Source organism: Urocampus carinirostris, chromosome 2 (assembly GCF_059441175.1).
Source record: "Urocampus carinirostris isolate Australia breed hairy pipefish chromosome 2, RoL_Ucar_1.0, whole genome shotgun sequence".
Taxonomy (NCBI): Eukaryota; Metazoa; Chordata; class Actinopteri; order Syngnathiformes; family Syngnathidae; genus Urocampus; species Urocampus carinirostris.
In genome coordinates, this window is record NC_142350.1 from 60,020,001 (window position 1) to 60,033,687 (window position 13,687).

Below are 13,687 nucleotides of genomic sequence, written 5' to 3' on the forward strand. Positions count from 1 at the left end.
TTTCTCTTTAATCTACTAGTCCGGCCCCTGACAGAATGTTTGTTCTATTGTGTGGCCCCCGAGTTAAAATGAGTTTGACACCCCTGGTCTACGCTTTTAGGTTCACACTTCCTGCTTTTTTTCTGACAATTATTCGAGGACTAGATATCATTGTATGGTGAAGTGAAACCCAAAATAGGTGTTAAAAAGCAGAAGTAGAATACAAACTATGGAGATTCTCTAATTCCCTTTTTTTGGGTACCCGTAGCAGCAAGATGTCAGCTGCCTTTCGATGTCATTCAGGTTGCGTCAAATAAATTATAATCTCTCGACTTTCGAGTATTTAAAAAAATGCTCGTTTAAAGGAGCATCCTCAGTCTGCTCGTTCATGATGCATGTGCAAGTACTTGCATTTCTTAGACACGTTCAAGTACACCTTTTTTTCAATCTTTCTTGGAGTTTGGGTTGACGTTTTGACGGAATTTGGAACAGGCCTCTTCTTACTTTCCCCATTTTCAGGCTACACTAACAAACAGTGACAAAAAATGTTGGGACGAACATGAAGTCACTCTCCAGCACTGTATATAAATAAAGATTTAAAAATTGTGTTCTTGAACTTTAATTTTGTTGATAATAAAGATCTTTATACTAGTAGTTCCTCACGCTGAGGTTTTGAGTTGTTCCTTGCCCGCATGTTGGTTTAAGATCAGGTAATTGTGTCATTTTAATCCTGTGCAGTCCTTTGAGACATTTTGGTGATTAAGGGCTATGTAAATAAATGTGACTTGACATTTCCTTGCTCTCATGTAGGTTTCAGATCAGGGGATGGTGTAATGATGTTTTTGTGCAGCCCTTTGAGACGATTTGTAATTAAGTTGCTATATATATAAACATGACTTGACTTGACTTAAACTATTTATTGTACCTTCAAGCAGTGCTTTGATGGCAGACACTCGAACAATATTTCATATGTTTCAATAATTTCCTTCTTGTTACTGCTTTCTACTTTTCCTCCCCCTTATCCCTTACTTTGTTGGGACTCATAAATATGGGCATAAAAAGAAATAAAACAAACAAAATCACAATAAAATGTGATGTGGTCCCTCCCAAACACCAGGGTTGGGTAGGGTTACTTTAACTGGATTACTTTCAATTACTTTTGGATTACTCCAATACCAAATATGCTAAGAAAAGACAAAAGAAACTAAATATGAATGAAATTAGTAAATTTTGTGCAGGCTTGGGGAGTAACGGAATACATGGAACGGCAAAAATGATGTTGGCAAGCTGTTTGGATTTATTTTCATTTTGTTTCAAAGAGATCAAAGCCAGGAGAGAAAGCTTACCACGTGTTGTGAGTCATAATTGTATTCATATTTAGTTTCTTTTGTCTTTTATTAGCATATTTGGTATTGGAGTCATCCAAAAGAAATTGAAAGTAATCAAGTTAAAGTAATCCTACCCAAGCCTGGCTCTCACACAGGGGTCACTGTCTCTCTCTCTCTCTCTCTCTCTCCTTCCCTTATTCTCTCACTCTATCCCTCTTTCTCACTCTCTCTGTTGCTTTTTCTCTTTCTTTGTTCCTCTTTGTCTCTTTCTGTGATTCGTTTTACCTTATTTTGCTCTCTCTTCCTTTTTTCCTTTTCTCACTCTTTCTCTCTCTTTCTCTCTCTCTCACCCCCCTCTCTCTTACTCTCTCTCTCTTTCTTTCTCTTTCTCTCTCTTAGCCCTCTCTCTCTCTTTCTTTCTCTCTATCTCTCTTAGCCCTCTCTCTCTCTCTCTCTCTCTCTCTCTCACACTCTCTCTGTCTCTCTTAGCCCTCTCTCTCTCTTTCTTTCTCTCTATCTCTCTTAGCCCTCTCTCTCTCTTTCTTTCTCTCTATCTCTCTTAGCCCTCTCTCTCTCTCTCTCTCTCTCTCTCTTTCACTCTCTCTGATGTGAGTCATAATTTTATTCATATTTAGTTTCTTTTGTCTTTTATTTGCATATTTGTTATTGGAGTAATCCAAAAGTAATTGAAAGTAATCAAGTTAAAGTAACCCTACCCAACCCTGTCAAACACAATTGGGGTGATACCGATTAACGGGACAAGAAAAAAAAGACTAAGCAGGGCATTCAAGTCAAGTCATGTTTATTTGTGACGCCCTTGATCACAAGGAGTCTCAAAGGGCTTCCCAGACCACAGATTATTGCAAAGCACATACTATTATTACACCATCCCCTGATCTAAAACCTACATGAGAGCAAGGAAAAACTCAAAAAACCCTTTCATCAAAACACAGCAATATTGATTTAAATAGTAAGCAAAAATACATCGAATAAATGTGCATTTTTTTCAAAAGAAACGTGTTAGTTTTACATTTGCATTTATTCGACATAGCATGGGCCTCACCTTTCTTTTTTGTTGCTATGGGTACCCAAAAACAAGAAAACCACCCTTTTTCCTTATTTTTTTTTGTTTTTTTTCTTTATTTTTTTTAAGCTTTTTCCATGCCTTTCTCGCAAAAGGCTTGGCAAAAGAAATTAGAAGGAAAATTTTGCTGTTGAGTCTTTGAGTCTCCGTCATTTGTATTTGCTTTCTCATCTTCGTTTTAGGTTTCTCACACAAAGGGTCTTCAACCCGGTGCCCCCTCGAGACATTGCGAGTTTCTCGTAAAATGCTTTTTTTAGTGGTTGTCTGAGTCTAACATCAAATTACATGGTAATAACACAGTAATAACATGTAATAACATGATTGTTTTTTTTTAGAACTGCATATCAAACTGGGTGCCCTTTACGCTAATCAGCAACAAAATGTAGCTCTCGGGTTGAAAAAGGTTGAAGAACCCAGCACTACACAATACGGCGATATCTAGTGGTCAATTAACACACACTGTCTCTTTAAAATCAAAACAAATGGGCGAGGACGATCCACAAGAGGGGCTGGCAATATAATTACTAAATGTTCCTTTTCCGAGAGATGAAAGAAGGCTTTGTCGACTCAGCTCAAGTGGGTTGGAAAGAGATTTTATCATCAGTCAAAATAGTCAAAATAATGCACCAGATGATATTATATATCTAAGTTATTGTGCATCACTAAAGATGATCAATTACCGTGTTATTATTTTTTTTTGATGCAGATCTCCGGTTCAAGTTTTTGGCAGTGTTCCCATCCTCAGAGTAATTACTTTTACTCATTAATTTACCCGTGCAATGGCCCGCCAGCCACCGAGAAACACTGATTTATCCCATTTCAAAAACAAAGTTGAGTAACAGTCATAAAGGCAATATAATGTAAACACTATTGCATCACCTCAAATGACATCAAAACGCCTATGAGATTGCTTGGATCATTTTGATAAAACCATCACTGTCAAATACATTTTTGAGTATTAGAATATGATATGATGAAATTGTGAATGTATTTAATTGCTGTTAAAAGTGTCGATAAAAACTCATATCGTTGGGATATGATATCATGAAATTGTGTGTTTAATTGCTGTTAAAAATGACGAAAAAATTGTTAAAACGTCACGAAATTGTGAATATGCTTAATTGCTGTTAAGATTGTCGAAAAAAATTGCTCAAACCTCACATTGTTTATTTGCTAAAAAAACCAAAAAAAAAAACCAAGAAGTATTTAATTGCTGTTAAAAGTGTCGATAAAAACTCATATCGTTGGGATATGATATCATGAAATTGTGTGTTTAATTGCTGTTAAAAATGTCGACAAAATTGTTAAAACGTCATATTATCAGATATAACGAAATTCTAAATATGCTTAATTGCTGTTAAAATTGTCGAGAAAATTTGTTCAAACCTCACCATTGTTTATTTGCTAAAAACCCAAAAAAACAAAACCAAGAAGTATTTAATTGCTGTTAAGTGTCGATAAAAACTCATATCGTTGGGATATGATATCATGAAATTGTGTGTTTAATTGCTGTTAAAAATGTCGACAAAATTGTTAAAACGTCACGAAATTGTGAATATGCTTAATTGCTGTTAAAATTGTCGAGAAAAATTGTTCAAACCTCACATTGTTTATTTGCTGTTAATAGTGTCAATAAAATTGTTTAAACCAAAAAAAACAAAAAATTATTGTTGGGATTTGACTTGACTTGAAAAATGACTTGAAATAAAATTGTTCAAACCAAAATATATATATATATTGTTGGGATATGATATAATGAAATTGTGTGCTTAATTGCTGTTAAAAATGTCAGAAAAAATGGTTAAAACGTCATATTGTCAGATAGAACGAAATTGTGAATACGCCTAATTGCTGTTAAAATTGTCGAGAAAAATTGTTCAAACCTCACATTGTTTATTTGCAGTTAATAGTGTCGATAAAATTGTTCAAAGCAAAAAATGACCGGGCAACTCCTGTCATTCCTCTGTTTCCCAGCAAAAACTCACCAACAAGACGAATGTCCCCAAAAACTCTGCCATGCATTCTCTGAGCAGAGCGTTGCCCACTCGGAAGACGCGACGCTTCATCATGGCGGAAAGTTTGTAAGCAGGCGCTTCTTCTGCGGTACGAGACGCATCTCCTCGTCCGGCCCGTCGCTCGCTCCCCTTTTCTGGCCGGCTCCTCTCAGGCTAACAATCATTTACCAGTTTGATCAGAGCGCACACATTCACAGCGTTTGGCTGCAGATGGCAGTGATGCAGACATAAAGAGTTTAAAATAAGCTTTCGCTTTTACGCATTCTCACATCATTTGCCAAAATCATTATTATCATTATGGAAACTCAAGGACCCACCCTTTCAGGCATGCTGTACTTACTGGGTGAGCCACATTGTACGGAACCAAGACTAGGCTATTGTGTGGTTACAAAAGAGGTGTTGGCGTGGTGATCTCTACTGATTTTAGAAGAGAATGAGTGGTTCAGTACATTTCTGTTGTTATTCACTTTGAAGTTCTAAACATTGTACTTCATCATAAAGGTTGACATCACTTTTTTGCATAGTAAACTTTGTTCGTTTGGTCGGTCGGTCGGTCGGTAGGCTGGTAGGTAGGTTGGTACGGTTGGTTGGTAGGTTGGTTGGTAGGTTGGTTGGTAGGTTGGTTGGTAGGTTGTTTGGTTGGTTGGTAGGCTGGTAGGTTGGAAGGTTGGTTGGTTGGTAGGCTGGTAGGTTGGTAGGTTGGTTGGTAAGCTGGTAGGTTGGTAGGTTGGTTGGTAAGCTGGTATGTTGGTTGGTTGGTTGGTTGGTTGATTGGTTGGTAAGCTGGTAGGTAGGTTGGTTGGTTGGTAGGTTGGTTGGTAAGCTGGTAGGTTGGTTGGTTGGTTGGTTGGTTGGTAAGCTGGTAGGTTGGTAGGTTGGTTGGTAGGTTGGTGGGTTGGTTGGTTTCGAGGTTGGTGGGCTGGTTGGTTTCGAGGTTGGTGGGCTGGTTGGTTGGTTGGTTGGTTGGTTGGTGGGTTGATGGGTTGGTTGGTAGGCTGGTTGATGGGTTGGTTGGTAGGCTGGTTGATGGGTTGGTTGGTAGGCTGGTTGTTTGGTTGGTTGGTAGGTTGGTAGGTTGGTTGATTGGTTGGTTGGTAAGCTGGTATGTTGGTTGATTGGTTGATTGGTTGGTAAGCTGGTAGGTAGGTTGGTTGGTTGGTTGGTTGGTTGGTAGGTTGGTTGGTAAGCTGGTAGGTTGGTTGGTTGGTTGGTTGGTTGGTTGGTAGGCTGGTAGGTTGGTTGGTTGGTTGGTAGGCTGGTTGGTTGGTTGGTAGGCTGGTAGGTTGGTAGGTTGGTAGGTTGGTTGATTGGTTGGTTGGTAAGCTGGTACGTTGGTTGGTTGGTTGATTGGTTGGTAAGCTGGTAGGTAGGTTGGTTGGTTGGTAGGTTGGTTGGTAAGCTGGTAGGTTGGTTGGTTGGTTGGTTGGTTGGTTGGTAGGCTGGTTGGTTGGTAGGTTGGTTGGTTGGTTGGTTGGTAGGCTCATAGGCTGGTTGGTTGGTTGGTTGGTTGGTTGGCTGGTAGGTTTTTTGGTTGGTTGGTTGGTGGGCTGGTGGGTTGGTTGGTTGGTATGTTGGTTGGTTGGTTGGTAGGCTAGTGGGTTGGTTGGTTGGTAGGTTGGATCCCTCAACCACTAGGGTTGTAGGGGCACGATCTCGGTTGCCCTAACCGCCATAGTCATAGGGGCACCATTTCGGTTGCCCTAACCGCCATAGTCATAGGGGCACCACTTCCTGTGGCGTGTCTTGCGCAAGTACAGCCCATTCCTCTGAAAAAACGTTTCTTTGGTTGTTTGCTCCCCTATATGAAAATGATTGGAATGGTTTCCATGGATACCAGTAGCAGGAGAAGCCTCTTGATCTGAAATACTCAAATACAGCACCTTCATCATTTGGTCGCTGTTATTGTTTGTGTAAAGCAGCAGTTCTGGTTCTGCACTTGCACAACCACCAAATTAGGGAGCAGTGGCACTGTCATTGGCAATGTGTGCTGTTTAGATTTAGCCTCCACGCAGTTCATACAGCACACAATACGAGAATTCAGTATGAAGTGTAAAAGACCCTCAAGTAACCCCACGAAAAAATATTTTACACGGATGTAGACGGATAGTAATGGGCAAAATGAAGCCTCATGAACCAATTAGACCTTACGTGACATGTTTCACTACTCTGTGTTTCATATATCTCTCTACTGAACTCTGCTGCAGTAATGGAGTATTGCAGCTACATCATTGGGATCCGGCAAAAACAAATCTTAATTGTTGATAAATTGTAATTCCTCGACAAATAAAGTCAATAATAATAATAATAATAATAATAATTTCCTTGTATTGTCATTCTGTATAACAATGTACACAGAACGAAATGTCGATTGCACCTGACCCGTTGTAGCGAGCCGATGCAGCCGCAGCCAACAGAGGGCGCCGCCGACCACTTAATAATGCATGCATGTCATTTTTAAAACAACATTTGATTGATTTTTATCCAAGAAAACAAATGTGTTCAATGCAAAGGGACTTAATCTTCTACGTCTCTTGGACAAGGTTTCTCCAGCCTAAACTGAGTCAATAAATACAGTTGGCTGACTATATAAGACATCACTATTGCTGACTAAGAATGACTGACTAAGTGAAGGACAACAAACAATCAAAAACAACTCTCTTCACATCCGTGTGGAAAAAAACATTCTGTTTCACTCGCTGTATCTGCACGCCAACTCGCTCCTCGTGATGTGTCGTTCTTGAACAAGACGGCTCTATGAGCCGACTCTTGAAAGGGGACGATAGGAGCCGGTTCCCCTCGAGGCGTTTTTCTCCCCTTGTGATTGGCCGATATGCTATTTTCATGGATTCTGTGTTGTCAAAGTTAAATCAAAATCGTTTTGTATTTATCTTTTTCTGTAGATCTGTAAATATATTAATATGTTTCAAGGACAATGTATGCTTTAAAACATCTTTTCACCATTACATTTTTTACATTAAAAGTGTAACGTTTATACTTGTATTTTATTAATTTGTTGTTGGACTGAAAATTCCATGTTTTCAATCCATGTGAGATGTCAGATATTCTGAGTTGCTCGACTTCAAAGTTGCTTAGTTTAAAAAGGTTTAAAATGCAAATAAGTTAAAAATTTGCTGTGGCGTAAAACAATACATCCGTCCGTTCATCCATCTATTATCTGCACCGCTTATCCTCAATAAGGTCGCGGGGGTGCTGGAGCCCATCCCAGCTGTCTTCGGGCAGGGGACCCCCTAAACTGGTTGCAAGCCAGTCGCAGGGCATAAAAAAATATATGGTATTATAATTTAGTCGAATTTTTTTGAATTGATTTATTTTGTGCATAATGTTACCCAATAATTGGAAAAATATGGATTAAAGAAACAAAAGCAATCTAAAGGGCCGTTTAGAAGCTGAGAAGGCCGGCTCTTTTAATGAGCTGAGCCGAAAAAGACAGTTTTATAAAAAGAGCTAGAACTCCCATCACTACTTTCTCCCCGTTTGCACCGGATCCAAGCCCTTTCTCTACCTGCGTGACACGTCAGCAAGAGTGAGCTATGGGTCGGGCCTGGTCAAATGACCAAATCCGCTCGACCGAAAACGAGGCTTCATTTTCCCAGTCACGTGATGCCACGTCAACGACAGACGCTTCGAGCAGGGCTTCATTCGTCACGCCTTCTCTACACAAGCTACAAAGCCCCGCTCCATTTTGCCCATCACTCAAGACAGGCGAAGAAAGACTCAAGAGTAACAAAAGTCTCCTCCCGAAAGCTAAGTTTGACGAAGCGTACGAAGCACTTCACTGCAACCACTGTCATGATTGCCAAAATGAAGACACCTGGGGCAATCGTTTGGCGCACAGGAGCGCTTTCTCTGATTGGCTGGCACTCTCCTCTTAAGCTGTCAGTGCCCAGAGGAGAGTGTAAGACCGTGCTTGTGTCTTTCTGTGTGTTTTGCCAGATTCCAGTACCAAAGACCTTTCCTGTTTGATTCCTGTCTGCCTTCGGTGTCAACCTGTTTCTGCCCCACGCTTCCGACCTGCTCTCCTGCCCTGGCCATCGACCTGCCCGCTAAGCCGTATCGATTCTGCCTACCTGTCACGGAACTGCCATTGCTTCTAACGCTGCTAGCGACCGACAATCATCGGCTTTCTAAGCAAGCTCTGTCAGCTCAATCCAATAAAGATTCCTTTAAAACGAACGCAATTGGGTCCGAGATTCCATTCTGGTTCCTGACAACCACTGAGGTGGAGATGAGGAAAGACTAGATTGCTTGCTTTGTTAAAACTGTTGTCAAGAAGCAAAGCGATGCTGCCACTACTAATAAAAACAAAATTGAATGTGCAAATAGGCAAAAATAAATAATAAAAGTATGAAATGCGCAAATCTACATATGATAACAAAAAAACTGACTACTATTAGTAGCAATACGTTTAACGTTTATTCTGTTTATATTACTGTAAGCCTGCAATGGGGGTTACATAAGAAGCTAGTTTTCTGTTTAGTTTCGACTATTATTGCACACACCATTTTGTTGTTTCGACTGTTATGAACTGTTAACATCATTGCCACTCCCGACCAACCATGTTGCTGTTCTTTGAGGTTCACGGCCTGTAGAGCTGATAGTCTTTATAGCTCTGAGGAGAGCCTTTAGAACAGGTTGGAAACTCTTATCTGAGGTTTGGCTTTCTCTCCCTGTTCTTCTTGCAAGTTCAAAATTCACTAATGGCTTTTCTCCTTATTTTGAGTGTCTACTAAAGGGTAAGCCTATCAAAATAAAATAAAAACTAAAGATGATCTAGACTTTCATGGAAATTCAGATTATAAAAAAGGTCAATTTGACATTGAAGAAAAAGGTTACTGTACTTTAAAACGTCTTTTTAATTATTTTTTTTCTGCTATGGTGTACGCACCCCAAATAGTTGTACAGTGGAACCTCGGTTCTCAACCGTTATCCGTTCCAGAACCCTGTTCGAAAACCGATTCGTTCGATCACCGAAATCATTTTTCCCATTAAAAATAATGTAAATCGTTTTAATCCGTTCCAACACCCTGAATGTTTACCTTGAATGTTTAACGTAAACATAAAGCTAACCCAGGCGAATCGTACGTTCGCGTTATCGTAATCTTCCGTACGAAAGATTACGCTAACATGAACGTGTAAAAATTAAAAAAAAGGATAGAGAAAAGAATTATGAATAGGATTTCTTACCTTTGTGGTGGTCAGCAGAAGGCACAGGTGGACGGTGGGGTATTCTCTAGCAAGATCAGACACTCCACCTCCTTCCTATTTTGCTATTATTTCTTTCTTAAATGCAATAGTTGTACGCACTACTTTTCTTTTTTCACCTTTAGCAACTTTGCGGCTTGCACTGACTTTCTTCGGAGGCATAATTAGGGGCTAAAACACTTCGTACACCTATATTAAAAGCGAAAGCAAAACGAAGCACATCCGCACGCGATAACAGTTAGTCACGAAAAGAGCCATCTACACCCGTACGCCGCTCAGCATCGCACCCTAGCGTACGCACTCACGCATTACCGGCGTTCGAACTCCGATTTTTTGACCGAACAGCGAAGCAAGAATTTCTCGAAATTTTGGGTCGGACTCCGATTTGTTCGAACTGAGAGGTGTTCGAAAACCAAGGTTCCACTGTACTTGGTATTGGTGTCTACTTGAGGATTCATAGTGGTCTAAAAAACAGTGTTGAACACTCATTATGAACGGTGTTGGTAGTAACGCTGTTGTAAAGCGTTATTTTTTCAGTAACGGGGTGATCTGACTCATTTTTTTTCTCTTTTTTCCCTTATTGTATTCCCTCCCCCATTTTCCTCTTAATTTATTAAAATCAGTTTATACTGTTTAATGCTGGTTGTTATTTGATTATTCATTCATTATTCATTATCTGCACTGCTCAAATTCGCTCACTCATTCACACCTAGGGACAATTTGGACCGGCCAATTCACCTGACATGCATGTTTTTGGAATGTGGGAGGAAACCGGAGTGCCCGGAGGAAACCCACGCAAGCACGGGGAGAACATGCAAACTCCACACAGGGGGTTCGATCTCATGACCTCAAAACTCTGCCGCACACGCGTTAACCACTGCTCCGCCGTGCTGCCCGTTATTTTATCATATTGTTTACTATTTTTATTTGTTGCTTTTCAAATATAGGATACATCTATTGCTGGCAATAAACATTACAGGGTTCTATTACACTAACTACATGTCAGTTTTTCTTTAATCAACTGACTCAAACACTGTTCATAAAATTTCCAATTCTTTGACATACAACTTCTTTTAAAAGTAAAGAAAATTATGACTTTCCCTGGTAACTAGTTTCTCATATTATAGAATAATTGGGTCACTAACTCAGTTACTTTTTGAAAGAAGTAGTGAGTAACATTTTTAAAGTAACGTGCCCGACACTTTATAAGTACGAAACGGTTCTGGATCTTCTCACAATAAAGAACCAAGTTGAATTCCATCCCAAGTCTAAGCTCTTCAGGCATTTTCCAGGAAATGTTTGTTTTGTGAAGCATGACATTCACAAACAAAACATTACCTAGTTGGCACTGCAAATAGACCGACTAGTTCTGTTGAACTCTGAGCTCAAGGCAGCGATCACAACACGAAGGTTCTGTGACATAATTCAGAATGATCCAATTATTCTGTTTTGGATTGAACTATTGTAGAAATCACTGTGCTCTGAATGAATTAATCTTTTTATTTCGAACATAACATAAAAAAGCAAAAATCAAAATAATAAAATAAAACACACAATGTTATCGTACACGTTCGAAAGGGAGTAGGAAGAAGCATATGCTAATTAAATCCTAACCCTTTGACTTCATTAATAATTGTGTCTCACAGTTAGCTCTTTTGTGTATTTACATACAACAAACACATATTTAATATACATGTTTACATTGGCTCTGTGGATACAGAGTCTCTTTATTATCATCATCACTACTTCCATCACTTATTTTACCATCATCTGTCAGGACCAGAACGGAGACAGGACCCACTTGCGTGTGTTTCTCTCAGTTTTATTGGGAAGAAAGGAAAGGATTGCACACACAATCCGGTGATCGCTGGTCGCGGGAGACAGGTCGCTCTGAACGCGGAAGCGGCACTTCCGTGGCGAGCGATGGCGGTGTAGGGAACGGAAAAAACGGGTCAGCAGCCAGGACAGGAGAGCAAAAGCGTGGTCGGGATCAGCAACGAGTCGAAAGCCAGGAGAGGAGACTAGACGTGGTCAAGATCAAAAAACGGGTCGAAGCCGGGAAACATACGGGAGCAAAAACAGGAGTGAGTCAGCGTCGAAAAGCTTGAGAGTAAACTGAGGTTCGCAGACGGACTGACAACAGGGGACGGATAGGAGTGGGTTAAAATAGGGACTGAGAGCCAATCAGAGTCCAAGGTAGTTGGCGCCAAAGGAGCAAGAAGCAAATTGGTAATCATGACATCATCATTATCATTATTGCTATTTACACACATTTTCGGCATATCATAAAATGAGAGTATCTATTATGATAACATAGTTCTCTTTGTTGCTCATGGGGAAACTGATTGCTATGTGGTGTGCGTTTTCCGTCATACGAGTATCTTTGGACCTGCTACCTCAGGGGGTCCGCGTTCAGGCAGCAGGACCACCATTCTTGAGTGTCCTAATCCGTGCATTGAAAAGACAAGGTACGGGAACTTGAACCAGATGCCTCCAGCATCAAGCTCCCAATTGTCTGCCCTAACCCTGAGATGTGAAGAATATGTCTGTTTTGTGTTCTTTTTAAGATGTATATTTATGTGATCGTATCCCCATTTATTAAGTTTTTGTTTGTTTTTCACCATCCTCACCAACATATTTATTTACCTCATAGTTTTTGTTTATAAATATAGGTCCAGATTGTGATGGATTTGCATAATATTATAGTGACAGTTATATAATAACAATTTTCATCAATAGCAATACGCATAGACATATAGTTGATAAGGATAACAATAACATAATAGTCATTATAGTTGTTGCAATAATAATGAGCTTAAATATTAGCTTGACCCATCTCTAGATAAGGTTTCTGCTCACGTGCATTATTTGGATACCAATAATACTACTAATAATAACAAGAATAGTCACATAAATGTAATAATAATAATAATAATAATACAAGGTTAATTTAGTTTAGTTTTACTCATCTATTAACCATATGCTAGTAATCACTAAATATCATTCAGACACCTATAATGACAATAATAACAATTAGTGACAGTTATAATATTTATTATCAATATCATAATAATATAATAATGACAATAATAATGTTGATTTGTTTGCATCTTCCATTTGCACTATTATTCAGACACCATTTTCTTCTTCTCTGTACTTTGCCAATATGCAGAACAAACGAAAGGTGCAAGACCTTTTTAGGTAAAGACTGTCAAGTATGTTGCTGATAAGAATTGAAAAAATGTATGAGTACATCTGGTATCTTATGATTTCGGGGCAAGATGGCGGAAGGAGTGTTCCCTAAACAATAATGTAAGTTGGAAACAGAACTCCTTGTAACCCACTGGAATTTGACTCTGCGTCACTCAACTACTGCCGAAAGCTCGAAAATACCGCCCGAAGTTTCAGTTGCATCCTATTTTCGACGAATTGTACCCACGTCACATTGCGAAAATGAGCAAAGAAAAACGAGGAGCACTTTTGCAACATGACTACTTCGAAAAAATTGAAACAAATGCCAAGGGACAAAAAATGTCTTGTCGTCCTCAAAAGTGGAAACAAAAAGCAGCTGTTGAAAATCAAGGGGATTATGCCGCTATTATGAAGAAAATGGAAATATCCATCTATTATTGTCACGGGACCAGACCAGATCGGAGGCAGGAGGCAGGAAGGATGAACTCATTCGCGTTAACGATCAGTACTTTTATTTAGCAAAATAAAAGTTGTCCAACACTCAGGGACAAAACAAAACAAAAACAGGCTTACAGGCAAACAGGAACTAAGACTAGGGATACTCACAAAACAGGCTTTTACTCAAAACGTGCAAACACAGGTTTCCTCCGAATCAAACAAAACAGGACAGAGCAAAACAGAACAGAAAATGCAATGAACCAGCAACCGGCAAACCCCAAAACCCGCCTTTAAGAAGCACACACGCTAATTAGATGATCTACTACAGCCGGTGCCCAAGGGGCGGGGCCAGCCGGTCGCCACGGCGACCATCCTGGACATGACAATTGTCTGCACCGCCTATCCTCAGTAGGGTCGCGGGGGTTCTG

At 39.8% G+C, this 13,687-nt stretch overlaps 1 protein-coding gene across 1 annotated transcript in view; it reads right to left on the reverse strand.

Moving 5' to 3' along the window:
- The window catches only part of aqp10a (aquaporin 10a), a 26,517-nt gene extending 21,731 nt beyond the window's left edge, over positions 1 to 4,786 (reverse strand). The window contains exon 1 of the mRNA XM_088327368.1: positions 4,377 to 4,786. Within this exon, the coding sequence (XP_088183494.1) occupies positions 4,377 to 4,460 (84 nt within the window). The 5' untranslated portion in view covers positions 4,461 to 4,786. The remainder of the gene's footprint in view (positions 1 to 4,376) is intronic.
- Positions 4,787 to 13,687: the final 8,901 nt, after the last annotated feature.